The sequence below is a fragment of the Hakea prostrata genome, chromosome 7 (assembly GCF_041222555.1).
Source record: "Hakea prostrata isolate BN-2017 chromosome 7, UWA_Hpros_2, whole genome shotgun sequence".
NCBI classification, from domain to species: Eukaryota; Viridiplantae; Streptophyta; class Magnoliopsida; order Proteales; family Proteaceae; genus Hakea; species Hakea prostrata.
Window position 1 is genome coordinate 1,445,494 of NC_142606.1, and position 27,994 is coordinate 1,473,487.

The window sequence follows — 27,994 nt, forward strand, 5'->3', positions numbered from 1 at the left end:
GTCGGTGATGAAAACCGATAAGGGGGATGACTTGGGGATACGGGTGTCATAAACAGTGCGGGGGGAAAGAAGAGTGAGGAGAATACCCATCGGATGACATGGATCTACCTAGAATTTGGTGGAGAGGCCCAAAGAAATTTGGGTGGTAATGGCAGGGAGAGCACAAGGTCTGAGGAGGAGTGTCCTCCAGATCCAGGAAGGGTTGGAAGGCATAAGGACGGTCCAGAAAGAGTCTGATTTGAGGAGGTAGGAGTAAACCCAATTGACCCAAATGGAATCTTGTTTAGAAACAATTTTCCAAATGAGACGAAGTAAAGCAGCGGAGTTGACATCTTAGATCCTTCGGATTCCTAAGCCCCCCTCAACTTTAGGCTGACAAATGTTGGACCAACTGATGGGGCGGAGGAAGCACGAGGATTCCTGGCCTTTCCAAAGAAAGGCAGCGAAGATGGACTCCATTGCCGATGAGATAGACATGGGAAGAGGGAAGATGCCACACCAATAAAGATTGGAGGACAAACCGAATAAGCTCCACCCAACTGGCAAAAGAGAGAAGCGGGCTTTTCCAAAGTTGGAGATTCTTCCGGATGTGATCCAGCATGGGAGAGCAGTGATGGTGAGAAAGTCTACCAGGGATAAGGGGAAGGTGAAGGTATACAACAGGGAAGGAGCCAGGCTTGAACCCAGAAATGTTCAGGAGATTGGAGCGCAGAGAATCAGAGACTCCAGAGAGGAAAATGGTGGATTTGTCGAGATTGAACTTGAGACCAGAGATGGACTCGAAGAAATTAAGGGCGGAAAGGATAGAGGAGATGGAACTATGATCGGCTTTGGAGAAAATCATGAGATCATCAGCAAAGGCGAGATGGGTGAGATTGAGGGATTTGCATTTGGGAATAGGAGAAATCAAGAGTTGATCCGTCTTGGATTGGAGGATGCGGGATAATACCTCCAAAGCAAAAGAAAAGAGGTGTGGAGAGAGAGGACATCCTTGACGAATCCTAACTCGGGAGGGAAAGAAACCAACCGGAGAACCATTGGTGATAATGGAGAAGGTAGGAGTGGAGATGCAGATTTCGATCCAATAAATAAAGGAAGGAGGAAATCTCATGGCAGAAAGAACATCACTGATAAAATCCCAGCGAATGGAGTCGAAAGCTTTATAGAGGTCCACTTTGAGGAGAGCAACCGGGGAATGAGATGATCTCTCAAAACCCCTGACAATCTCTTCACAAAGAAGAATCTTATCTGCAATGCTACGACCCGAAATGAAAGCCGTTTGGTTTGCACTAACTAGGTTAGGCATAGCCTTTTTTAGTCAATTCGCAAGGATTTTAGAGATGAACTTGTAGAGGAGGCTACACAAGGAGATGGGGCAGAAGTCAGAAAGGGAGGAGGCACCTGCCTTCTTAGGGATAAGACAAAGGAAAGTTTGGTTAACGGAGCAGAGCTGGGAAGAGTTGAGAAAGAAGATGCGAACAACATGAATCAAATCACCCTCGATAATATCCCAGGCACTAGAGGAAAATCCCATACTGAATCCGTCCGGACCAGGAGCATGATTGGATTTGTGGGATCGGATGGTCTGAAGAATCTAATCATGGGAAAGGATGGAATAGAGAGAGGGGAGGGATTGGGGGTCAATAAATTTGTTGATGAGGTCGGGGGTATGCCCGAGAGGGAAGAGGGAGAGAGAAGATTTGAGAAGTAAGAACGGCTTTGATTCCAAGAGGGTGGTCCATTGCTGGAGAGAACAGGAATAAAGTTATGATTATGGCAAGCATTGAGGGAGCAGTGGAAAAAAGAAGTACTGGAATCCCCAAGATGGAGCCATTTGATTATGGCTTTTTTATAGAGGAAACTTTCTTCGAGAGTGATGAGAGATGATAGTTCAGAAGAAAGGATCCTTTTCATTTTCCACAAGCACAGGATTGAGGGGATCAGCTTCGAGGAGAGACTAGGTTCGCAGGAGATTAGATCAACTTTCGAAGACCCTAGAGGAAATGTTGCTGAAAGTGGAGGAGTTCTAGAGCCGGAGAGCATCCTTAGTGTTCCTAAGCCAACAAGCGAAAGCAATGAGAGGAAGAGAGTGGCAATGGACAAGCTTGTCCCAAGCTTCTTTGACAATGGAGGGGAAATCAGGATTAGAAGACCATATATCAAAGAATTTAAAGGGCTTAGGGCCAAAGGGGGGGGGGTGAGATGGACAAGGCAGGGAGAGTGGTCAAAGAGGTTGGGAGAAGAGGAGGCATGGGAGACAAGGAATTTGGAGAGCCAAGATGGATTAATGAGGAAGCGGTCAAGCTTCGATGCGATTCTATCCTCACCAATACAGAGGTTGTGCCACCAAAGAGAATGGCCCGACCAACGGAGATCGATAAGACTAGAATCATTAGATACAAGAATTAAAATCCTCAACTGCAATGGGATTAGGAGAGCAGCCACCAACTTGCTCATGGGAAAATCTGACAATGTAAAATCCCCTCCAACACCCCAAGGAAGACTCTCACAAGGGAGAAGTAGATCGGAGAGAGTCCCACAAAGGAGCATGTTTAGAGGCTCTATTGAAACCATAGATAATGGTGAGAAAGAAGGTAGTAGGAGCATTGGGCAAAGAAACCGAGAGGTGAATGAATTGAGAGGAGGAATCAATGAGGGAGATGTTGATCAAAGACGAATCCCAGAGCACCCAGATTCGGCCATTTGGAGAATGAGAGAAATTGGATAGAAAAGACCAAGTGGGGGCTAAGAATTAGGTAATCCGATGGGAATTTTCCTGTTGAACATGGGTCTCAAGAAGGGCACATAGGGGAGCTTTAGAATCCAAGAGGAATTTCTTGATCTCCCCTTGCTTAGCAATCAAATTAAGGCCTCTAACATTCCAAATAATAAAGTTAGACATAAATGACATAAGGAGGGGGGAGGGATATAACTAGCAACTAAAATCAGGATCACAAGGGACTACGCTATGGGAGGGGCAAGTGGTGGTAGCCTCACACAAGGGGGAATCCCAAGGGGACGGGGTTTCAAAAATATTTGGGTCAACAGAAGAAGCTGAAATGGGGGTTGAAGGTTCATTGGAGGGGGATGAGGGTTGGGATGAAGTTGATGGGTCACGAGGAAGAAGGTTCAAAGGCTTGGGCCTGGGCAAGTTTAAATGGTTTAGTGGCTCTGGTGATTGGGTATCTTTGCTTTTAGAGTGGATAGAGGACATGGGCCGGGTTTTATATCTTGAAGAAATGGGCTGTTGGGGTGGAATATTGAAGCAAGAGGGCCCAACCAAAATAAGAGCTTGAGGCCCAAGGGGAAGTGTAGAAACTTTCTTGATGGGTTTGGGTCCAATAGGTGAAGTTGGTGGGTTTTTACTAAAGGATAAAGGGAGCTGACGACGACAGTGTAAGTGGGAAGTAGAGCCCAACTGGAGGAGAGAGGGGTGGGTAAAATGGGGATGGAGTTTGCGTGTGTGATGGTTAAATGACTTTTCCGACAAGGGTTTGGGGAGTTGCAGGATTCACTGGCTAGCAGGGTGTTTGGTTTTTCAAAGCTCGAGCATTCACCATTCGGGTAAGATGGTGACAAGTGATCAAAGGTAAGAGTGTCAATTACCCCAAGTGGCCGGACGGAAGCTTCAGGAGCAGCATCATCTATCACAAGAGCACCAATCGCAGGTATGTTGACTTCTTCAGCAAAGGAGCAGCCAGGCATAACTGAGTTGTCGCCATCAGAGGTGTTGAGGAGCAAGTTAGAGATCAGAGCAACAACTTTATTCTTTTTTCTTCTTCTACAGTACATAATGGTTGCCGGAGTTGAATTTCCGACACCTCGTAGCGGGCAAGCAGAGACGGTAGTTGCAGCGATAGTTGGAGCAGGAACAGAGATTTTCTCTAGCACATCAATAGTTTTCATTTTTAAGAGAGCATCCACACAAAATCTGGTGTCATGCGATGGCAAAGAACTAGCAAGAGCACTGATGGCAGCAACAGTGTCGAAGGCAAGGACTGTGGGCTTTGCTTGTTGGAGTGAAGCAAAGGAACAGCTAGTTGAGTCATGACCAAAAGAAGAGCAAAGGTCACAGAGAGAAGGGATCCAATCATATGCAATAACTTGGTTATACATGAGGCCGAGATCATCAGCGATGGTGACACTAGAGGGGAGATCCTTTGAGGCAGAGGAGTCTACACAGATCCTCATATAGGAGAGGCGAGTCATGTTCAGCGTTTTTGCATCAATACGGAGAGGCTTGCCAAGAGCTGATCCAATTCTACTTAGGCAATCAGTGTTCCAAAACTCAAGTGGGAGACCTAGCAAGTTGGTCCACAAGGGAAGAGAACTGAAGTTGACCCTGCGGAGAGGAAGTGAGGGGGTCCAAGGTTGGAGGAATAAAGGGGTTTTTCCCACAAACCAGGGAGACCCTTCAAGAGCACGAGAGCGACAGTCAGGGGAGTCAAATTTGAACAGGAAAATACCAGAATCGATAAGATGGATGTCCAGAAGACCATGAGCTTTCCATTGTTTGGTAAGTGATGTTTTTAGTATGCCAAAGGGGAGTGGGGGGGCAAGGAATTGGCCGAGAATTGCAGAGGTCCATCGTTGGATTCCGCCAGCAGTGGAGTCAGAAGGGCAGTGAGCAATAGGGATGGGGTCATTGGAGGTGGATGGAATGAAGGTGAGGACCGTGAGGTCAATGTCAGAATTGATAAAATGATGGTGGTGAGTGAAGAGAGAATTCCAAGGTTTGTCGGAGGAAATGGAGGTAGGAAGGTTAGGGGGAGAGGTGGGGCGAGAGGACCATACATGATCATGAAGCCAGTAGGATCGAGGGCCTATAAGTTGAAAAATCCAGCGATCGACCATGAGCTAGACCGATCATGGAATGCGAAACATCTTAAGAAGTTCTATCCTTAGCTATTGCAATTTTGAGATGTTATTCGAATCAAATTTTCAAATTTTCAATGCAATTTATATTTCAGACACCAAACCTCTTTTGAATGGGGGCATGAAGGATATAGCAATACAATCGATATTCAAAAGGCTTCGGTGTCATCTAAGTAAAGGCTTCGGTTATACTCGAATGAAACCTCCCAACACTAAGAAAAATTCTCAGGAATTTTCTAAGTAGAGGCTTCGGTTATACCTGAATGAGACCTTCCAAAGCTTAGAAAAATTCTCAGGAATTATCTAAATAGAGGCTGGTTATACCCAAATGAGACATCCTAAAGCTTAGAAAAATTCTCAGGAATTTTCAAAGTAGAGGCTTCGGTTATACCCGAATGAGACCTCCCAACACTTAGAAAAATTCTCAGGAATTTTCTATGTAGAGGCTTCGGTTACACCCAAATGAAACCTCCTAAAGCTTAGAAAAAATTCTCAGGAATTTTCTAAGTAGAGACTTCGGTTATACCTGAATGAGACCTCCTAAAGCTTAGAAAAATTCTCAAGGAATTATCTAAGTAGAGGCATCGGTCTAACTCGAATAAGACCTCCCGACACTTGGAATAATTCTAAGGAATTCTCTAAGCGGACGCTACGATTTAACCCGAATGAGCCTAACAGTGGTTGTAAAGCTAGTACTCTGATTACTTTCGGTAAAGGAAAGAATAGAAAGGCAATGCAAAAGCATAAACACACAAGTCTGAGAAGAAGGTATTTCTTAGCACATGGGCCATAGGGGGCCAACCCTTACAAATAAAGAAGGGAAAATTACAAGAGAACAAAGAAATTAAACGCAGTCGGTTTAAAATAAAATTAAAAAAAAAAAAGAGTGCTCATGAAGCTCGATCTAGATTTTCTATACTGGTTGGAAGTTGGATTGATGTTGGATCTTGATCGGGACCGAGGGCTTCATTCACGTTCGGAGCAGCGGCTTTTGGAGTAGCATTTTCTTGAATTACTTCCACTTCGAGAGAGAGGTGGAGATTCACTGAGATAGAACTCGAGGTCTAGGTCAGCAACCGGAGGATCTTCGGTATTCTGCGCCCATCTGGGAAGTGGGAGTTGAAGGGCTTCAAAAACTTCAAGATGACAAACTAACTGAAGAGGTTTAGTATCGAAGGTCGGGTCTACCTTTAAGATTGATATCCAGACGTTGTTCTGCCCATCTCTATAAGCTTGAGTAATAAAAGGGACCAACAGATTGTTGAAGGGCTTACTATTCAGATACTTCCGAAAACAAGCCTTCCTGGCCTCTATAGAGATTTCTTTAGGTTTAGAAGGAGATGCCCAACTTTAAAGTTCTTCCTTCTCCTTCACCAATTTTTCTATCTTGGTCTCTGATTCCTTCAGCACCCACCGAAGCCTCTTCACTTCCCATTAAGGTCGCCAATGTTCCCGACGGCAATCTTCAAGTCTTTGGAGACTTTCTCCAACTTTTGATTCTCTTCCCGAAGACGAGAAATTTCAACACCTCTCGCCTTCAACTCTTGCTCCTGCTGCTTCGTTCGGATGTTAAGTTGTCCGACCTGAAGAATGGCCTCCATCTGCATATGGAAGCTATCTGCAATAACCCTGCAAATATATACAAAAATAAAAATAAAAAAAGAGACGAAAGAAAAGATTAATGGTTGAGTTCGGGAAATCAAGAATGCCTTGTAATATTTACAAAGTGTAAAACAAAAGACTTACTTGACTGAGGAGTTCACAAACTCCTCATCAGTGGCAGAACCAAGGACTTTACATTTAGAAGGCATCTGAGCAAAAGTGCTCCACTCCAAAGTCTTGTCATAATCTTTGGAGACAAGATCTGTCACCCTCAGCTTCCAGGGAGGGATATAGATCTCACCCCCCCTTGGTACCCGAACGCCTTTTCTTGGAGCTGGCGTCATCCTGTAATTCATGCCTCCTCTTTGTGAGGATCACATCATCACGTGTGGCCTCCACATCAACAGGAGCTTTGCCTTTCCGCGAAGGCTCATGGTGGACTTTGAGGACCCCTTTTGGAGCCTGAGTAGTAGCCTTCGGGGTTGTGGCATCAGCCTCTTTCTTCTTCACCCGAGCAGCTCTTTCCTCAACTGCCTCTAATCCTTTAGCAACATTGGCCTGAACTACTTGGGGGTCATAGCGTGGAGGCACTGCAAGAAGAAATGAAAGAAGTTAGTAAAATTCATCAAGGAACATGTATAAAAGAGCAAGGGAAAAATGATGGGGGTCGGGAGCTCACCAGGGGCTAGACCCCACATCTGGAGAACGGCGTCGCACTCCATGGCCAAACTATGTATCTCCTGACGCACACTAACAAATTTGATCTTCTTTACAGCGCTTGCTTTGTCGAGAGATAGGGCCAAGGGTCGATTTGCTTCCGTATGGGAGTTGAGGCTGCCCCAAGCAATCGGGAAATTGAGATCAAAAGGTGGCACTCGGCAGAATAAATACCGATGACGCCACTCCTTATGATTAGAAGGGCAAGTAACTTCAACTAAGATACTGCCCGACCACCCTAGTTTGGTCTTGTTACATTTAGAAAAGAAAACCCAACCGAGAGGGTTAGATTTGCTTAAGCAGAAAAAGTGAGAAAAAGGAGGAAGAGAAGGAACTATTTCTAGTTCGAGACAGAGACCGAGGAGACCGATGATGAGCCTCCAACTATTGGGGAGAAGCATGCCTGGGCATATCTCCCAATGGTTAAGTATTTCAGAGAATAGGGGGGAGAAGAAAGGGAACCAAACCCCACTTTTCAGGGTATCAGTATAGATAGAGAATTCTTCAGAAGGATTCGAGTTAACCTTTCGTCTGAGTTCAGGGCTCAAAGTAAATAAGAAAAAGGAAGAGAGAACTAGCTGGAAATAATTTCAACTTCTTCAGGATGAACATGGGACACATAGAAGTTGGCCCAGGGGATGGTCTTTTGGATGATTGGGGGCTTCCAGCAATTGATTGTGATGAAGCCTTTTGCTTTCGGGAAGGTGGGGGACAAACAACTTTCTTTCTCTCCATCGCATTCCCAGGTTGCTCCCTAGGGACAAAACGAATAGAGACATACCAACGGTCGGTGATTCTCTCGTTCTTGTCGCCAGATAACTCAACTGAAACTGAGGGGCTAACTTGATTTGCAAAGCCCTTTCTATCGATCATATGATCGACAGAATCATCATTAGAAGTTCTATTACTAACCATTGAAGAAGAGGAGAAAATTTCAAAGTCTCAAGGGAAAACAAAACAAAAACCTGGAACAGCTACGGTAGGAGTCTAGAATGCAAACATGAAAAGGAAGAACAAAAGAATGAACAAAAGCAAGAAATAAAGAACTTACTGGTTTAAGATCTTGTACGAAATGAAGCTTGAAACTGGAGATTGCAAGGAAGAACGCTGGAAACTCTGAATGGAGACTATCTTGCGAGATGAAGAAATAAAGAGGAAAATTGAAACAGGAAGCGTTTAAATAGACCCAAGGACAAGATGGATGAACGGACATGATCAGTTTTAATCAACGGATTAGAACAAGCGATGGTTCGAGTACTGATCATCAACGAACTAAATTGAATGAAGATCAACAATTGACATTCATTGACGGTTCAAACATATAAGAGTAATGATGACAACAACATTTGAGGGCCACGTGGCGCCCTAGGCACAAGAAACGAGAAAGGCATGTGGCTCGATGAGCGTACCATTGCAGATGAAGTAATAAATGTGATGTTTGGAAATCAGAATGACGATTGATCTTCTGTAAACTACGTTCGAGGATCGTGATTGGGGAAAAACAAACTAAGTGATCGGTTTGTTCATCCCGATCACTCAGCTTAAGTGGCTCGTGATGAGGATAAAATAACACCAAACCGGGTTTAACCATGATCGGGTCATGGACTCGGTCGGGAACCAGGTTGAATCATGGTCGAGGCCGGTCCAGAGTTCCAACCAATCAGTTACGTAAGGGTGAAGGAACTTCACGATTATAGAAATAAACGTGATCCCGTAGAATCTGGGGTATGTAATCGAGTTATAAAGGATAACTACCACTAACGCAAGGTGGGTGATCGTGCTAAGAAAGGTAACTGCCCTATCTCCAAAAGAAGGGTAAAAACTCTAAGATAGAACGGTCACCAAGAAGAAGCACGAATGAATCCAACAGGTTAAGGAAGGAAGGTAAACCCTATATAAACTATAGGTTCACGCACAATTGAGGTATCTGAATCGTTTTCCTTAAGCTCTGCAACTAGTTAGAGCTCTGTGGTGATCCATTATTGACTTAGCCTTCGGAGGTGGCCACCCGACCGTGTGGTCAGGCCACATCTAACCCAAGTTTGCAGGTCATTAATCAAGGATTTGAAGGAGGATAAGTTTTTGGACGCATCACTCCCAAATGGGGTGGGATGAAACTCAACCAACAACTTAGGAATCAAGGTGAAATGCTCGGGAATAACCAATCTGCCCTTGTAGAACAAGATCTATTCTTCAACTGATAATTCGGGAAGTCCACAAACCCATTAATAAGAGCTTGAACCAATGTTCGATAACGATCAGCAAGTACGTACTTCTTCATCCAACCCTTATAATCTTGCCGCAGGGTTGCTAAGAGAGTAAAGAGTTGCACATCATCTTCCATCCGGCGAGAAAGACTATCCACAGCCTTCTGGTTCACTTCCAATCTATAAATAATCTCGAAGTTGTATCCCATCAACTTCATGATCCCTTTTTGCTGATCCTCCCCAACAATCTTTTGGTCTAAGAGATATTGCAAGCTTTGTTGGTCGGTGCTCAACTTGAAATTTTTCCTAATGAGGTAACGATGCCACTTTTGAATAGCCAATATGATTGCCATCAACTCTTTTTCATACATGGACTTAGCTCGGGCACAGGGAGACAAAACATGATCTGAAAGCTATGGGGTAGCCTTCTCACATAAGTAGAGCACCCCAACCTAGCTTTGATGCGTCAGTCTTCAACGCAAACTCAAAGAAATCCCACATTGCTAGAACCGGCATTGTAGTCACGACTGCCTTCAAAGCTTCAAAATGATGCAGTGGCGGTTACAATGCAAGTGAAAGCATTTTCCTTCAGCAGATTGGTGAGTGTGGCTGCAATCTTGCATACTTCCCAAGAAATCTCTAAGAATACCCCATGAGACCCAAAACCCTCTCAAAGCTTTGATGCTTCTTGAGCCAGGCCACTCCACCATGCAGCAAATCTTTTGCGGGTGGGCTGCCCTCTCCGGATATCAAATGTCCCAGATACTCAATTTATCGCGGAGAAATATTTTTTTCGATTTTCCACCATTGTTGGGCAAGAAGTGTAAAAGTGAACAGAAACTGACATAAGTGATCCTCCATTGTCCTATTAAAACACCAGAATATCATCAAAAAACACTGACCCAAATTTTTTCAAGTGTTTTGGAATACTTCATTCATGAGAGACTGAATGGTAGCCGGTGCATTTGAGATCCCAAATGGCATCACTAGTAACCGGTAGTGCCCGTCTTGCATGCGAAACGCAGTCTTCTAGTTTGGAGACCCAAATCAGATGGTAACCAACTTTCGATCCAACTTACTAAACACCATCACTCCGCCCAACTCACCCAATAGCTCATCAATAGCTGGGATGGCGAACTTATCAGGAGTAGTTCACTTGTTAAGTGTGCTCAATAGTCCCGATCTTTTCCTTCAACCCTGGCCAAGTAGCAATGGAACTCTACAACTCCCTAAACATAATCCATCCCAAAGTTGGACCATGGAAGAAAATTCAATCAAAATGGTCCAAATTTCGATCGAAATGCCTGCAAAAATCCAACTCGAAACGAAATACAGTAGTAGGCACGAAAAGTATCCATTTCGTTTCATATCGACCGAAATTTTGGTCGATACGAGTCGATATTTCGGCCTGATACCATATCAGGCCGAAACGACACTTGCGTAGGCTTTAAAATACCCAAAATCGAGCTCATTTTCGACCTACCGTCAGTTTCGACTGTTTCGAGCGATATCGCCCTGGAGATTTCGACCTGATTTTGCAATTTTTGCTGATTTCTCTTGCTTTCATCCCATTCTACACCTAATTTCTACTATTCCATTTCCTTCAAACACTTGATTTGCTCCTCCATTTGTGCATTTTCTCAAATCTTGCAAGGTGGGTAACCAACTTCCTCATTTTTTGATTTTTGTTTCATTTGTGCCTTAAATCATGTTAGATTGCTTCCAAATTTATATATGTTTACTTTAGAATGATGATCTATGAATTTGTAGTGTCAAAATTATTTTTTGATTCTTCATACTATTTTTTTATTTTTCTGTTATTAAAAATTATTTACTAAATTATGTATATTGTTAAAAATGTTTATGTATAGTACATGTATAAGCCTCAAATGAATGTATGTGAGAGTTGAGACACCATATTTCTGTGATGGTGTTGAATTAATTTTTTTTTCTGTTAATTATGTAATTTTACTGTATTTAATATATATTTAAATAATTAAAAAAATATATTTAAATATTAAAAAAATAATTAATTTATGTTTTAAATTTAAAAATAGTAGAGTATTAGTGGAAGCATGTATGCAATTTTTTGAGCATGTTGTGGATTTTTTAAGATAGTTAGTGTGTATTTTATATATTTTAAAATTATTTATATATTAAAAAATACTTATATAGTTATACATATATTTTTTTTTATATTTAAAAACAGGAGGTTATTATTAGAAGCATGTATGTCATTTTTGGAGCATATTGTGGAGCTTTTCAAGATACTCAGTGTGTGTTTCTTGTATCAGGCACTCTATTTTAAAGATGTCAGACATAGCTTGGGATCATGGGAGGCCACTGACAGCTGATAAGAGGAAGAGCGAGTGTAATTACTGCAAGAAACAAATAGGAGGAGGTGGGGCCACTAGATTGAAGGTGCATCTAGCTGGTGGCAACAAGGATGTAACAGGGTGCCCAAAGGTGCCTGTAGAGTTCAAGAGGGCAATGGCCTCATATATTAGTGGTGGAAAGCAAAAGAGGAAAGAGAAGAGAACACAAAGGGATGAGTTCGAGGATGCCTGCTTAGATGACCTTCCAGATCCTGAGGGTTATGGTAGGGATGAGCCAGGAGACAGTGACCCTGATCCAGAGGCCGATCAGCTGAGGAGGGCGATGATGATGAGTAGGGAGCAACAGAGGATTGATGACATCAGGAGGCAACAGAGGGGTCTGGGTTGTGGGTCCTCTAGAGAGCCAGTAGGTATGGGAGGCACAGGTGGCTCCCAAGTCCCTATGAGGAGGTCTCAGAGTGTGAGGTAAGAGGCTCCTATCCCACGGGCCCCTACAAGGGGTCGAGCTTCCTCGGCACATCCTACAGATCTGGATCTTGAGATTCTTCGCAATGATCCGGCCCTATTTGCGAGGCCTGAGCATAAACAAAGAAAGTTAAAGCACTTATGGGGGAGTGTGAAGGAGAAAGTGGGGATGGCTTTCTCTAAATGGGCGCATTACCATAGTGTTCCAGCACATACAGCCCAGGGGCCCTACTACAGAGATATGATTGAGCAGATAGGTAGGGCTGGGAGTGGTGTACAAGGCCCCACTCCATATGAGATATATAATGTGTATTTGCCTAAGCATAAAGAGGACATAAATGAGTACATTAAGGGATTAAAGCCCATGTGGAATCATTATGGAGTGACTCTGATGGCTGATGGTTGGACTGGTCCCACTAGACAGTCCATCATCAATTTCATGTTGAATTGTAATGGGAGGACAGTGTTCCTCAAGTCAGTAGATGCATCCGGTGAGAAGTAGGATGCAAAATACATTTACAAATTACTGAAGCAAGTGGTGAAGGAGGTTGGAGTGGAAAATGTAGTTCAAATTGTGACTGATAATGGCTCCAACTACAAGAAAGCTGGGTTGAAGATGAAGGAGAACTCCAGGTATCTAAAGTCTAAACATATAGTATTGATTTTCATTTGTAAATACATATATTTACATTACACATATACATGTACACTTTATAACTTTGTATTGATGGCTTGATACCTTGATGGATGGACAAATATAGGCTCTTTTGGACTCCTTGTGCTGCTCACTGCATTGACTTAATGTTGAAGGAGATTGGAAATGTCAAGCTTGTGAAGAATACGGTGGACCAAGCTCGACATGTTAGCACCTTCATATATAACCACACCTATGCATTAAGGATGATGAGGGACAAGTGTCAGGGTGAGTTAGTGAGGCCAGGCATAACCAGATTTGCTACTAATTGGATAGCATTGCAGAGCTTTGAGAGTAGGAAGACTGGCCTTAGGAGTATGTTTGCATCAGAGGAGTGGTTTAACTGGGAGGGTTCTTCATCAGTGGGAGGAAGGAGAGCTCAGTTGACTATCCTTGATGAGAGTTTCTGGCACAATGTGAGGATAGTGGTGAAGATGCTTGAGCCTGTGGTGAATGTGTTGAGGATGGTAGATCAGCAAAGAAAACCTACTCTAGCACACATATTTTCTGCAATAGATAGGATGAAGCAGCAAGTTGCTCAGGTCCACCCACGCGGCAACAAGAAAGTCCTTCAAATCATCAACACTAGATGGGAGTCTATGTTGCAGCATCCACTGCATAAGGCTGGTGAGTTGTTAAGTCTAGTATTTAATTTAATTTTCATTATGTTATCACACTATTAAGCATTAACTATTCCCTTTTATGACAAACTTTTTCTTACACAGCATACTATTTAAATCCCAAGTACCATTACAAGGAAAATCTTGGGATGAGGCAAGATTTGGTAGATGCTGTCCAAACTGTAGTGGAGAAGTTCGAACCGGATACAGCTAAACAAGCAGTCATCCTTATGGAGGTGAGATAGTGATTAGCATCATTTGATATTCACAATTCGTAGTTTTATACTAAGTCATTAACCTAGTAAGTAGTAACTACTAACTAGTTATTGTTTTTTCTCTTTATGTATTAGATAAAGGCTTTTAGGGATGCCACTGGTAGCTTCGGTCGTGCTGTGGCCGTATCGGGACGGGAAACCGCCCCTGCGGGTAAGTTCATTCATTTATTTCATTATACATTTAATTATTATATTCTATCTTTAATTTAGTTATTTAAGTATTAAAATGACTTGGAGTCTATGTTTGTTGCAACTGAGTGGTGGTTGCAATTTGGACGTGATTCACACGACTTGAGTAGGATTGCAAGCAAAGTGCTCTCCCAAACATTTTCTGCCACTGGTTGTGAGCGAAATTGGAGCACCTTCAGCCTCATTCACTCGAAGAGGCGCAACCGATTGGGTGTGAAGCATCTAGAGGACCTTGTCTACCTACACTATAATATGAGACTGAGAGAGGATCATATTAGACAGGGGATGGATAGAGAGAGCACCAATATCGAGTTGGCCGACATATTTGAGATGGATGATGATGATAACCCAGTAGTTGACTGTATCAAGGATAGTGGAGACGGATTGCTGGATGAGGATGGAGGTCTTCCCAATAGTCAGATTGCAGAGGAGATGGGGGCTGATGTGGGAGACTTCATGGCCCAGGAGGGGAGGCCACATGCAGAGCCCGCTCGTCCCTTCGTGCCACACCCTAGTGCATCCACCCAGAGTGAGGATTTGATTTTCTGGTCCGACAATAAGGATGAGGTGACTCAGGCCTCCGGCGATGACGACGATGGTGGTGATGATGACAGTGATGATGGAGGGGATGAGGAGGGGATGAGGAGGGTGTGGGACCTCATGATCAGGATTCAGCTGATCCTAGGGAGAGACCACCACCACCACCAGTACGTGAGAGTCAAGGGGGGGAGGACGACCACCGAGATTCACAGGAGAGAGTCGGTTCACCCACGCGACACGGGATTCGGACCATGCGGAGCTGCATCTCGAGGCAAAAATGTTTCCTCTACATATTCGAGGAAGGGGAAGGGGAGACAGCATGGCTGGAGCACAGAGGGCACGCCATTATATGGGTCCTATTGTCCATCCAATGCCGAGAGCTTGGCGGGATCTATGAGATCGATGAGCATTGATGATGCTAGAGACTCCTCCACCTCCAGAGGATCCGGATGGCATGGGCCTGCAAAGTCCTCATATGATACTGCTGTGGAGAGTATTGGTTCTACTGAGTCGACTTATGGTTATGGTCCTTATGGTTATGGACCATATGGTGTCCCTCCTGGCTATCAGATTCAGGGTCAGGCCAATCAGCCACGACTGGAGCCTTATAGTTATGGAGCGGCCTATGGAGCTTATGGTGTCCCTCCCACTGTCGATTATCGGAGTCAGCCACTGCGACCTTATCAGTATCCTTATCCTTCTCCTAGTCTTGAGAGCCAGGGGCAAGGTGGTCTTTCATTTGTTGAGCAGATCTTCCACACTATTCCACAGCCACAAGGCCCACCACCACCAGTTCCTTTGGAGATTCACAACTTCCCACCGTTAGGGAATCTTATGCATGTGGATGAGGCCACATACAGAGGTGCAGTTCTTGACTATGTCCAAAACTATATGGGGCGGGGGCAAACATCATGGGAGTTATATTGTCATTTTATGGGGTGCAGACGGAAGAGGGAGACCTTGAGGCTTGAATAGAATAGACTTGTAAGTTGTAACTTGTAACTTTTAAGTTGTAACTTGTAAGTAATAACAATACAGCTTCTTCTCTGATTCATGTACTATATAGTATATACTTGGAATGTTGGATGTTACATTTTCAGTAGTTTTTTAGTAAACTAGTAGTTATTATAGTGTTTATTATGCTTGAAATAGCTAGTATGCAAAAATCCAAATCAATTTGAGTGCATTTAGGGTTCGAAATTGAGTTTTCAAGAATCAGGAAAAAATATCCAGTTTCGGTCGAAATTTCGACCTTTTCCAAGGTCGAAATGTTCATATCGATCGAATTTTCTTCCTTGAGCTGGACCACTAGAACATACCATGGCTGCTTGCAATCGCTCCTATACATTGAGTCCATACAGACCGGAATATCTCCCAACCCTTTTTCATTGTTCTTTGCTGAATTTTAATGTTAGTTATAGATTCTTGACTAGGACAGCAATTATTCTTTAGGAATTCTTGATGATCTTGCACTATTAGGTCTTGCAACGCCATGATCCCCATCCCCATGTTTCTCTATTGGTTCCTTTTTAGTCTTGCTTGTCTGTTTAGGGCTGATATTGCTATTCACTTTGTTATTTTGTCTAATTTTCATGTTTATCAAATTATTATACACTGCAGTTTCCTCGTTTATTTGTTATCCTCCATTAGTAAGCCTAACCTAAAAGACTTGTAACCAGCTCTTGTAGGTCCCTAGTCTCTAGGGTTCCCCCTGGCATCAGGTGCCCATTTTAAGCTAAAGGATTTGCACATGCATGATTTCTTTTACAAAACCTGGCCAACCAAGTCATTAGTTAATCTTGCACCTAATCAATTTTATCATAGTTTCAAACTTTTTCAACTGGAATATCATTCCTTATTTTGGAATCAGAAATATCAAAGAGCCAAAGAGTTTTTTTATTTAAAAAAATTACCTCCTTCAAGCTGTTAAATCTATTACTCAGAATCCTTTTCTGCTCTGCAATAGCCTCCAATAGAGTCTCAGTCTTCTGCTCTCTGAGACCTAGCAACTTTTTTATAGCATACTTGACGGTGCTGTGGGGCTTGCTTAATCCTGGGAAGGAATAGAATGCATCAATCAAATGGGGCTGATTTAGAACTAAAAACCCAAATGTTAGGCCACCAGTTAGCATCTCGAAAGATAGTCCACCAAGCAAGGACACACAAAAAGATGGGTTGCACTGATAATTGAGCTTTGACAAACTCTCTCCTAAATTCCACATATTCCAACCCTCAGTGACGAATTCCAATCCAGAGAAAGAAGCATCAATCAAGACTCTTGCCCCAAATTTGGCACATACAGATAATATTCCTCTCATTTCTTCATTGCTATAAAGTGAGCCAGTTGGATTGACTGTTGGACCTGAAAGATAAACCCAAGGCTTCTTCACCATTCCAAGAAAGCTAATCAGTACCTTCTCTGTGAGCTTAAATCCTGCGTCAGCCGGAGTTGGGATATCTAGGATGTTTGCATTCAAAAACCTGGCAGCAGATACATAATTTCCATTTGAGCCAGCAGGAAAGCACAAGGTTCCACTTTCCTGTATACAGCAAAGTACCATCTTGTTGAAAAGAGCTAGAGGGCCATCTCCATATATAACTTCTATACCATCAGTTGGGTATCCATAGTTGCTCTTGACAAACTGTTGAATGCCAATATTCACATCAATTTCTGACTCAGCCAAGTTCTGTCTTGCAAAGCTCTCAAAGATGGCAGCTTTTACAGGTGCAGGTATTGGGAGGAAGCTCTGATCTACATCCATGTGAATTAGTGAGGAGTTCTGCAATTCACCAATGGACAGCTCACTAGCATTAAGAGCAGAGATGGCAGAAGTAGTGAACCCAATCATCTCAACAGTCCTCGCCTTCTCACATTCCCTCTGCAGGAGTAACAAAACCTCAGTTATAATGTGTTAGAAAATGTATCACTGTTGGATCATTTATCACATAATGGAAAAGACAAATAAATAACCTTATTCAAGAATTTCCATTCAGGAGTCTGTAATACTAAAGCAAGCCCCAACTACAAGCACGAACATCACAAAAGACAGTTTATCTCACAAATGGATATTCTAATTCAGGTTTCTTTTGCACCATTGACATAGGAAGGGGGGGGGGGGAGGTGGAAGATTGGGGGCAGATGAAGGTATAATGAAAAGGAAATGCTAAATAGTTTCCTTCACTTGTTTGCTAGCATTTTATTCAGGTTCAATGATATTTCTCTCTCAACTTTCATATTGAATACCAGTCAACCCATTTAGTATTAATCTGCACCTTCCATTCCGTTCCAATTGACAGTAGCAAATTGTGGCATAAGCAGTATACCCACTTACAAAACCTAATCAATGAATGTTGATAAAAGAATTATCTACTGTGGTAATACCGTAATACGCTGTTATGATGTGTTCTTGGATGTAATGCAGTTATTTCAATAAAGCATATATGAACCATCTATTTCCATAGAGCATAAACAGCTTCTTACCTCTTTATGAATTTCAGACTATCTCAATTGATATTTAATGAAAACTAATGGTCACAAATCTACTAAATACCTGTGAATACCATAATGTGTCAGAAAATTTGAAAATACAATTCATACCAAGGAGATCCTTAGTTGAACATTAAATAGTTTCTAACCCAGCAGTTCTTGTATTTTGTTCTTCTTGATTGGCCAAGGAAAAAGAGATCAAGCAGAAAAATTCACAAACCTGTGCAGGTGGATGACGATCAGCAAGCTTGAAGGACAGAAGCTCATGGAAAAGACAACCATAGTAATATTGGCTAAATAAAGCTGGATGCCCTTCAAGCAACTCCACCGTCTTCCCTAATGCTTTAAAAATGGACTCCTCTTCTGAAATGACAAAAGCTACTTCCAGATCTGAATATACCTGGAAATATTTATTCCACTATATTTAAAAAAGTTCCATATAATTATAGAAAAGTAGGAAGTCATGAAATATAATGAAAAGACAGAAACTGAATCAAGTTTTTTTATTCCTGAGTAAACAGAACAACTGAACACATGGACCTTGACTTGGTGCAGAGAACCAAGCTTACTTTTAATGATCCAAATCATGAAATTTTCTAACAACTTCAAACTAGAATATGCACAAATACTCTAGACATGCAAACCAACACTAGAATCATATTTACCTGATTCTTAACCAGGCCACAAATAATTGCCGCATGTGAAGGTAGAATATTTCCTGCAAGATATTTCAATACCCCGTTTGAACCAGGAAGGCTAGAAAGCTCAAAGTGGTCAGATATGTCCAAGAAAAGAAGAGAGCCAATCTCCCTCGTGATATCTAAAAGGTGCGCAAAAGCTGAACTTGTAACTGCCTCAAATTGAGCCATCCCTGTAATCACAACTTGTGGTTTCAACTTCTTTATCAACTCTATCATCAGATCCGATTGGCGTGGGGCTTCAATAACTGTAACAGCAGCTTGTGAAGGCTCAACATTACATCCAGCCTACACAATGGGAATTGATCTTTTAGCAGTTTACTTCCACCAACACCGTAAACAAAGCCACAAAGTCAATCTTAAAAAAAAAAAAAAAAAATTGTAACCAAAATGACTCAGTAAACATGATCTATCAGCTATCCACTCCAACCGCAAGAAATCTGTCAGGTGTTAGTGTCATAATTTATTGAATCTCTATAAATGATGATATTGCTGACACATATATTATCTAGAAATAATTTTAAGAAAACAGGTAGAATCGATTTGGGATAACCAACGTTTGCCATATTTTGTTTAAGCTCTGTATGCATACCTCATTTTTTTTTCCGCTGCAAGTTTAAATCTCAGTTTTCTTCTAAGTTAGCTTTTTCTTTATATCACTCATTGTTTTTCTCTTTTTTGCCTATCAAAACAAGAAGTCAGGATGTTTAAAAAAATTAAACTTAGCACTTAGGCATGCTAAATACCAAAGAAGTTAAACCGAACACAGATTAATAAAGCATTCCTCACTTCCAAACTTAAGACATTGCATGAAAGCATAAGTAAATGACAAGTATAACAAAACAAAGCATCAATACTATGTCATACCTCCATTGCTAGAGTGGTTAACCATAGTTTCGGTAGATGTCTGGTCAAATGTTCGTCAACAATAGCCAGTCGTGGTAAGAACAATCGAAGAGCATTCTCAATTGCCACAGCCCTTGATGGAAATACAATAACATTCTTGAGCAAGCACCAATGAAGAGAAGTTAGCCCATAGTATAAGCTTACCTCACAAGTAATAACAAACTATTGAAGTGTAAGATAAAGTTTCTGTTGATCTCTGGCAGAGAAACACTTGACCAGAGATCTTTAGTAGAATTTTAAAAATAATACAGTAAGGTCTTTGGATCTTCTTCATTGGAAACATTTAAATATAGCTGTCAAGATATAAAATGTGGATGGTCATCTAGTTTCAATTTTCAATACAGAGTAAGACCTTACAATTCAATTTGGTTGAAGTTCTTACTTGAAGAATCAACAAGCATCGACACGCAAATTCACTTTTGTAACCCATTATAAATATAAATGAAAATTAAGTCACATGAAGAATACTTTAATAGCATGGCTTTTTTAAGCATTACAAAATCCAGCACTGAGCTGATAACATGTATCAGAGTGAGATTAAAGTCATGCAATCAGATGAGATTGAGTAATGCATAGAAGAGGGTTTGTTCTACAATCAGCATCAGAATCCAAGATAACTTTAACCAGTACTTCAACCACACTCATAAAACGTAGAACACTTTTGAACGCATTCTGAAACTCAAAATATTAAATGCCTCAATTCATGCTTTAACTGTCTAACACCCAGAGCACCTCAACACCCAAAACATCTCAAGAAATATCACTTCCATAAAATTTTTGGGAAGTAACTACAATGAGCATCAACTAGACAGTTGGTTACTACTTTAAGGCACATGCTCTAATAAATTGCTCTTAGACAAGAGCTTTAAAAGAACCAGTAGCCAGCTCAATTGTGCCATTTCAAATTGTCTTGCACGTCAACATCAAACAAAGGGGTACTCTTAAGAATTTGTTTATTTGAAGTCCAAGAACTAGTCATTTCAGATCTGATATCCAACCATCATAAGGGACCATAAATATTATCTGTATAAAGTCACATGAAAATTCTTTAAGGATTACGAACGTTGCTGGAAGATCTTAGGTGTTATATAAGTTGAATCATCTTGTTTCAGATTAGTACAAAAAAGAATACACAACTGGCCGATACAGACATTATTCTTTAGCTTAAATTTCTGTTATTTATTACATTTAGTAGGATAAGTGTAGTTGTCTATAGGACCAAACAGGCCATTGTCATTATAATTAGGGTTTGTTGATGTAACACGCTTCTTTTATAAAAACATAATTTGGATATTAGTTCTGAATGCGGGATTATGTACAGTGATAAGACTGTTTCCTTCTCATGATTTGTTGACAAGTCAAGTAAAAGTCCTTTTTGGCTAAGCATGCCATGCCACCTCAAACAACTTTCTTCTCGCTTATCATATATCACAGGTACCCCCAAAATATGTCCTAAGATATGATATTTAAGAGAGGATATATGTAAATTGTGATATTTACTTCCACTAATAAAATCAAGAATGTCACTTGTTTAACCCTTTCTTTGAGTTTGTGAGCTAGTGACTGACTGAGCCTGCACTCCACAGACTTTAAAGTAACAGGATGACAATCAAAATCCTTTTCAATGCAGCGGCAGTGGTGGATAGGCTGGTTCTCCTTCTTTCTCCTTCAACAACCGCCGCAACCTCAGTGGATAGGTACTCTTTTTCCCCTCCTAGCAGTGCAGTTGATGTAGTCAGTTGTCACTGCTGCTTCTTCTTAAGCTATTTCCTTCATGTGATTCTTTTCCACTGGTGAAGGGGGCAGCTGTAATGACCCAGCCTGTCCCTTCCAATGATATTCACTGCTTTGTCCCAATGACCCTGGGGGCTATAAAACTTGTCATCCCAAGTAGAGAAGGCTATCTGTTTATGAATAGCTCAGATCTGCCCCCTAGTCCCTAGCTGATGTGCAACTAAGCTTGCACTTCCTTACCGAGTGATACTAAGCCATTTCCTGGTTATACCCATATGAGGAATCTTCTTTTTGTCGTATTTCAGTATGGTTCATCACCATTCCTTGATATTTGTTCTTGAAGACTTTCACCGGTTCGCAGGTAACCACTCTGACTTTTAAAAGTGTCAAGAACGAATGATATAATGTATTTATTAGATGTTTGCCCACTGCATGGGCCAGTTTTTTCTCGCTTGTTGCCTCAACCCCCTAAATAGGAAGAGGGGTACTTTACCAGGGGCAACTGAATGATCGCCTAGGTGGACCAGTACCATGATATCTGTTGGGTATCACATTAAAAATTTGGACCATTTGCCAATTTATGCATGTCATCCTTGTGCAGGAGCCATTGTATGTCAGCGTGCCCAAAAGAGAAAAGGAAGGGGAGCCTGATACCCGTTAGACGACATAGTACTAGCCCACCTGGGGGATCATTGATGAGCCCCCCCCCCCCCCCAAAGTGACGGCTTTGGACCAGGGGGTCTGGAAGTTCGGGTGAGGGTGTGCAAGCTAAGTCCCACATTTGATAAGGAGAAAGTTCCTGAGATACTGATAAAGAATAGCCTCTTCAACCTGGTAGGACTTGGTTTAAAGTAGTACGGTCCACTGGGTTAGAGTGGACAATATCATAAAAAGAGGGGCTAGGTCATTACGTGAGTATCAAATTAACTCTCAACACCAGTTGTGGGGCTAAACAGGGAAGTTGTACCCATGAAAGGGGGAAAATGTGACAGGAGTATCAAATTAACTCTCAACACCAGTTGTGGGGCTAAACAGGGAAGTTGTACCTGTGAAAGGGGGAAAATGTGACAGCAAAGAGATGACATTGTACCAGCCCACCTAGAAGATTGTTGAGGGATCTCAACCAGAAGATGACTTAGTACCCGAGGGTTTCAGAGATAGGTGAGGGAGTGAAACTTACTCCCATACTGGCTAGGGAGGGGTCTCCTAAGTGATTGATAAAGAGTCATCTCCTAGACTTGCTATGATGCATTCTGAAGCCACAAGGCCCACTGAGCAAGTGGACAATATCATACAAAAAGGTAACAGTTGTGTCGTTAAAGTGGCAATTGCTGCTACTCTTCCAGCTCTTCATCTTCTGCTTCTTTTCCAATAGTAACTGCTATATCTGCTTCTTAACTTTTGTCTCTCGAAATTTCAACCAAATAATCTAGACTGAATTTTCATGTATTTTTCATGATTAAACAGACTTATAACATGCTAGACCCATCCCCTTGGAACTCATATTGGGCACCTAGTCAATTAGGCAACCAGTCTCTTAGGACCATAAAATTCACCTTGTCACCTAGGCGGTGCCTAGCCACCTAGGAGACGGCTAGACAAATGAGAACAATGTTCAAGACTAGAATTTAGGCAGTTAGGCATGCTTTTTAAACTGTGTATTTACTATCCTTTTTGTCACCATTGCAACTTCTACCCTTCACAATTCAATCAAGAGTCTTGAATATCTGACCCTCTAAACCAATCTCTTTTCACATCCACAACTGGCAGCTACATATCTCCATGGATTTATATAAGAACTTTTTAACCTTTTCCCATGTACAAAACAAGCAAAATATGTAGAAAGCATCAGGTAATTAAGAAGAACACACATACACACATAAAGAGGTGAGCAGTTTGGAGAAGGGAAGTAAGCATGTGTATGTGTGCGCATGCAAACAGGAGAAAAAGTTCCCTTACATCAGTATTAAGTGGAATATGATGATATGCTTTCATGAACCCCGCAATAAGATTACGGAATCTGGTGCTTCCAGCTGGAGGCTCATATGGGAGAAATGAGCTTTCTTTCAACACATTAGCAAGATAAGCTATGAAAGGAATCTTCTCATCGGCAACCGAATCATCGTCGAAAGCCAAATCCAATGAATTGCTGACCTCTTGGAAGCCATTTTTAATAAAGTCAAATATTACCTTCACCTGTTTAGTTGATCTCCATTGTCAGTCACCTGGTTTTCCTCATGATCAAGTGGAATGTAGATCTACTGTCAAATATAAATCAGACGAAGCACATACATGGTTTGGTTGACGAAGTTGACAACTATAGACACATAAAGCATGTGATATACTGCCACCAGCCTTCCCATAGGCCCAGGCTGTTCGAGCACAAATAGGTTGATCACCACCAAGCCCCATGAAGAACTCAAAACGATGACGGCTATTCTTCTCAATTTCAACCAGAGCTGAAATATCTGTATCAGCAGCCTACAACAAAACAAGCTTCATTAGGCTGTTGATCACCCAATAATGAGTTTATTTTAAATAAAGCAAACAGTTTATGCAAGACTAACAAAGTCTTTTATTCATGAAGGTTGCTTATACAAAACCATAAAATAAAGTGAAAATTTTATGCCACTTTTTCTTTCTTTTCTTTTTTTTCCCTACTCCCCATTAATCAATAAATAAAGACAACTGAAGTTACCTACCTGAATAACTTTAGTCTGCCAAAGCTTCGTCATACAGAAACCACGACGTTCAAACAAGCGTTTACAGACACCTTGTCCTGGACGACCTCCCATATTAAAGATCATGATCCCCAGAGGTTTGATGACAGCTATTCCTTCCTCAACAGCTCTAGCTATTAGACCTAACCCAAATTGGTCCTCAACGAAACCCTGAAAAAGAAGAATCAATACATTCTCAATATTGATTAATCTGTCTACAAATACAATTGAGAAAGTAACAGCACAGTCAAACCTGTTGTCCTTTTTATTCATTGTGATTGTTTCTACAATTATATTAATTTACTACACATTAGGAAGAACTCTAGAATAAATTGACTCTGTGCAAACGACATGTTAGGAAAAAGAAGTCTAGGATATCACCAGAGAACCTAAGAATCCATAGAATTGGATATTCATACAAGACAATAAAGTTAGCATCTTCATGGTCTAGCACTCTTGAACAATCTAATTGCAACAGCCAGAACTATCAAGCACCCTTTTTTTTCTTCATTTTGATTGTTTTTACAACTAAATGAATCTACTACATAATAGGATAAACTCTAAAATAAAATTTTCTCTGTTCAAGCAACATATTAGAGCAGGGGGGGGGGACTAGGATACACCAGATAACCTAAGTCCCCATTCAACTGGGATATTCACACAAGACAATAAAGTTAGTATCGCCATGGTCTAGCACTCTTGAACAATCGTCATGGTCCAGCATTCTTGAACAATCCGATTGCAATCACCAAAACTATCAAGCACCCTCATGATCTTCAAGAAGCAATCTCAAGAATATAATAAAGCCCTCAACTTAGCTGGCAGACTCACCTCCCAGACACCCAGACACATGGCCTTTTACAGTCCTAATTATACTCCCTATAGCTTAACAGTCATTGCGGAGTTTTGAGGGAACTCAACAGCTGAGAGGAGAATATTGTCAATATTGAAGGAGAAAAAGGCAATTATTATTAACTCTGTTCTGCACAAGCACAGTTCAAAATTCCATTTGTCATACTTCCATAGTCATAGACACCATTCTACCAAATTACCAAGTACCAAGAAATGAGTGAAATACGGCCAAAAGGTGAAGAAAAACAGGTTTCACCCTTCTCTGGACCAAAATAGCAACTTTGGAACCAAACCGTAGAGAATTCGAACCCAAGGCTCTAGTTTTGACATTTGAAAAAGGCATACGACCAAAATCTCAAGATCTCGCTGAGATATGACAATTCTGTGTTTCGTACGATATCTCCTCTTGACTCAACAAGATTTCAAACTATATGCTAGTCTACTACTAACCTCTCAAACCAGAAGTACTATGTAACTATTAATAATAAGGATTGAGCAACAAAAATAATTATGATCAGATCTACATAACATCAATTTCTTAGTTTATATATGATACCCAGCAAAAACAAGCAACAAAGCAAGTGTCATAGTTGTCTTTGTCAAGGCATCACCTACATGTTCATGTGTCCTATACATGAAGGGGGGCGTTGGCCACTTAGCATGGTTCAAGATCTCTATCTCACTGCCCAACTCACTCTCTCAAAAAAGTAAGTTGGGGAAAGACCACCACTTGCCGAGTTGGGATAGTGTTTTTTTTTTTTTCTTTTTTTCTTTTCTTTTTTTTTTTTTCTTTCTTTCTTTCTTTTTAAGTCAGGTTTAAGTAGGAAGTATAAAATTACAATAAAATACTAAGATTTACCAAAACATTAGCTAGACCTCAGTACCTTACCAAGATTGGACTGAAATATATCCAAGATAGGAAAGTAAACGAGATATTGTCGAGATACCTACGATATGATCGAGATATCCAAAATCTAGATCAAGTTGGGAACTCCAGGGGTCCAAATGCCATGTTATCTCACCTTCTCAAAAAGCAAGATATCTCATGAGAACTGACAAGTTCTCAAACTATGTCATCTAGGTGAAGCCTTGACAATTATGCCAATAATTGAAGTCAATCAGAACCTATAAAAATATCCTCATGTCATTGGATATACTTAATTACTCCACTTGCAATACATAGTCTATGGCCTCACCACCATAACATAGCTACCCATAACTGGATACATGGCTAACAAATCGCTCATCTATCAGACACAAAGGGAACATGGGATGAAGAAAAACACAAACTTTTTCTCCTCCAGAAAATCAAACACTAGATTTCATGTTGTCTGAAATGATAGTAGGGATGGTAGATTCTTCTTAAGATGTTCTGTTCTTCTTTCTTTCTTTTTTTTTTTTTTTTTTTTTTTTTGGGGGGGGGGGGGGTCTTGGGAGTGGTGAAAATCTCATGAATCATCCAAAGAAAAAAAAACCTCAATTCTTCTAAGAGATTTGTCATGGTATGTGTCTGGAGTGAATACTGTCATGGGTCCCACAACTTTTTTGTAATCAAGTTTAAAAGTCTTTTTTTCTTTTCTTTTTCATTGACGAACAATTGTCAAGAAAATTTATCTTTTATCTCTTAATTTTTTTTTTCCATTTAATACCTTTACTTTTCTTTTCATTTCTACACATCTTGCAGAGCCTAAGAGATGAAAAGGATTTCCAGATCAATTTATGTTGGAAGGGGACAACTGGCTTTTTAGCAGAATGCTAGAGCCAAGGAAAAGGAGCCAGCTGAAACCATTAGATGATACAAAAAAGGGAATTCTAACCTGAAGCGCACAATAGTTACTTAATGAATATAAGAATTCCTCGCTTGCATTCTCTGTAATCATCTTTGACATGGCCTCCGGATTCGGATTGAGAATCTGGGGGGGGGGGGGGAAGAATAATCAGTGGGAATATTTTTTGAACAGTAGACCCCCATTAAGTGTCATGTGGTAACCAAAAAGTTCATACCCTTAGATTGCTCTGCTAAAATTAAATATCAATTTCAAAAAATTTGAAAATTTGAGACCATACCTGAGGTATGCAACCAACAATTCGTTCCAGTTCTATGTTATGATCTCTACAGTAAGAAAGTAGATCAGATTCATGAAACTCCACTCGGTCAAGCAAAGTTTTCTTCTCTCCATCATAAATAGGCTGTCCATTCTCATCCAACGCATTTAAGTATAGATTTATTTTTGCAATTTTTACTGCTCTTGGATTTATATCAAGGCCATATACCTGCAAAACATCATGCAGATACCACTTAGTGGACTCATATAAATGCCATGTCAACATCAAATATATTTGTTTCCTTTTAACTCTTAAAAGGGACCAACAAGGCTTAACAATTGAACACATATAATTTCTTCTGAGGATTAGATACACCAGATTACAATTCCAGATGGCGTTTCTTTTTTTCTTTTTTTTCACTGTCTTTTCTTGTTATATTTATTGCCACCTCCATTTTAAGTTCTAGCTGTGAAAATAGATCATCAAAAACAAAGGAAACCCACAGACCTTCAAAGGAGACCAATTCTCCGCCAGTGCAATGGATATCCATCCATTTCCACAACCAAGCTCAGCGACTGTCTTGTCCTTGAATATAGAGTTAGGATGTCTACTCAGACCTTCATAAAAAGTAAAGGACCAGTCCTCTGGGACAAATATACTTGGAATCACCAGCATTGTCAATTTCTTCCTTCTCTGGTACCCTGCTATTAAAAAAGAAGCATCTCAAATCCAGCCACTAGTCGTAAGCGTCAAACTAAAAGAAATGGCAGAATTACCAGAAATCCGTGATTGCAATAATTTTAAGTGACCTTAAAACTTGATGGAATAGGAAGGACTCAAACATCAAAGCACAGCAACAGGCAACAAGTGTAGTCGGCGAACGATAGCGAAAAAAATAAATTTAATTTACAATTGATCACAAAGGCAAATCGAGTTGCTATTTCTGTTCAAGATCGAGAGAGAGGAGAGAGAGAGATCGAGAGAGAGAGAAAGAGACCGTTTAGATTGCAACAAAGTTAAAGAAGCAATAG

General features: G+C 41.0%; 2 protein-coding genes across 3 annotated transcripts in view; both read right to left on the reverse strand.

Moving 5' to 3' along the window:
- Positions 1-27,994, reverse strand: part of MMT (methionine S-methyltransferase) — a 42,499-nt gene that overhangs the window by 14,062 nt on the left and 443 nt on the right. The window contains exons 2-11 of the mRNA XM_089160786.1: positions 27,471-27,664; positions 26,985-27,191; positions 26,735-26,830; positions 24,048-24,236; positions 23,638-23,826; positions 23,305-23,541; positions 19,573-19,707; positions 18,673-18,993; positions 18,228-18,407; positions 16,434-17,399 (exon numbers count right to left, since the gene is read on the reverse strand). Of these exons, the coding sequence (XP_089016912.1) occupies positions 16,434-17,399; positions 18,228-18,407; positions 18,673-18,993; positions 19,573-19,707; positions 23,305-23,541; positions 23,638-23,826; positions 24,048-24,236; positions 26,735-26,830; positions 26,985-27,191; positions 27,471-27,664 (2,714 nt within the window). The remainder of the gene's footprint in view (positions 1-16,433; positions 17,400-18,227; positions 18,408-18,672; positions 18,994-19,572; positions 19,708-23,304; positions 23,542-23,637; positions 23,827-24,047; positions 24,237-26,734; positions 26,831-26,984; positions 27,192-27,470; positions 27,665-27,994) is intronic.
- On the reverse strand, positions 648-8,796 carry LOC149008840 (uncharacterized). 2 transcript variants are annotated; one of them, XM_089160787.1, is made up of 2 exons: positions 6,622-8,796; positions 648-6,504 (listed from the first exon to the last, which is right to left on the reverse strand). In XM_089160787.1, the coding sequence occupies exon 2, from the start codon at positions 4,852-4,854 to the stop codon at positions 3,163-3,165; it is 1,692 nt and encodes a 563-aa protein (XP_089016913.1). In that variant the 5' UTR covers positions 4,855-6,504; positions 6,622-8,796; the 3' UTR covers positions 648-3,162. Both variants share the same exon structure in this region, with proteins under 2 accessions (XP_089016913.1, XP_089016914.1).

Coding starts and splice junctions, on each gene's coding strand:
- LOC149008840 (XM_089160787.1), bottom strand. CDS start 4,854: ATGGTCGATCGCTGGATTTTTCAACTTATAGGCCCTCGATCCTACTGG.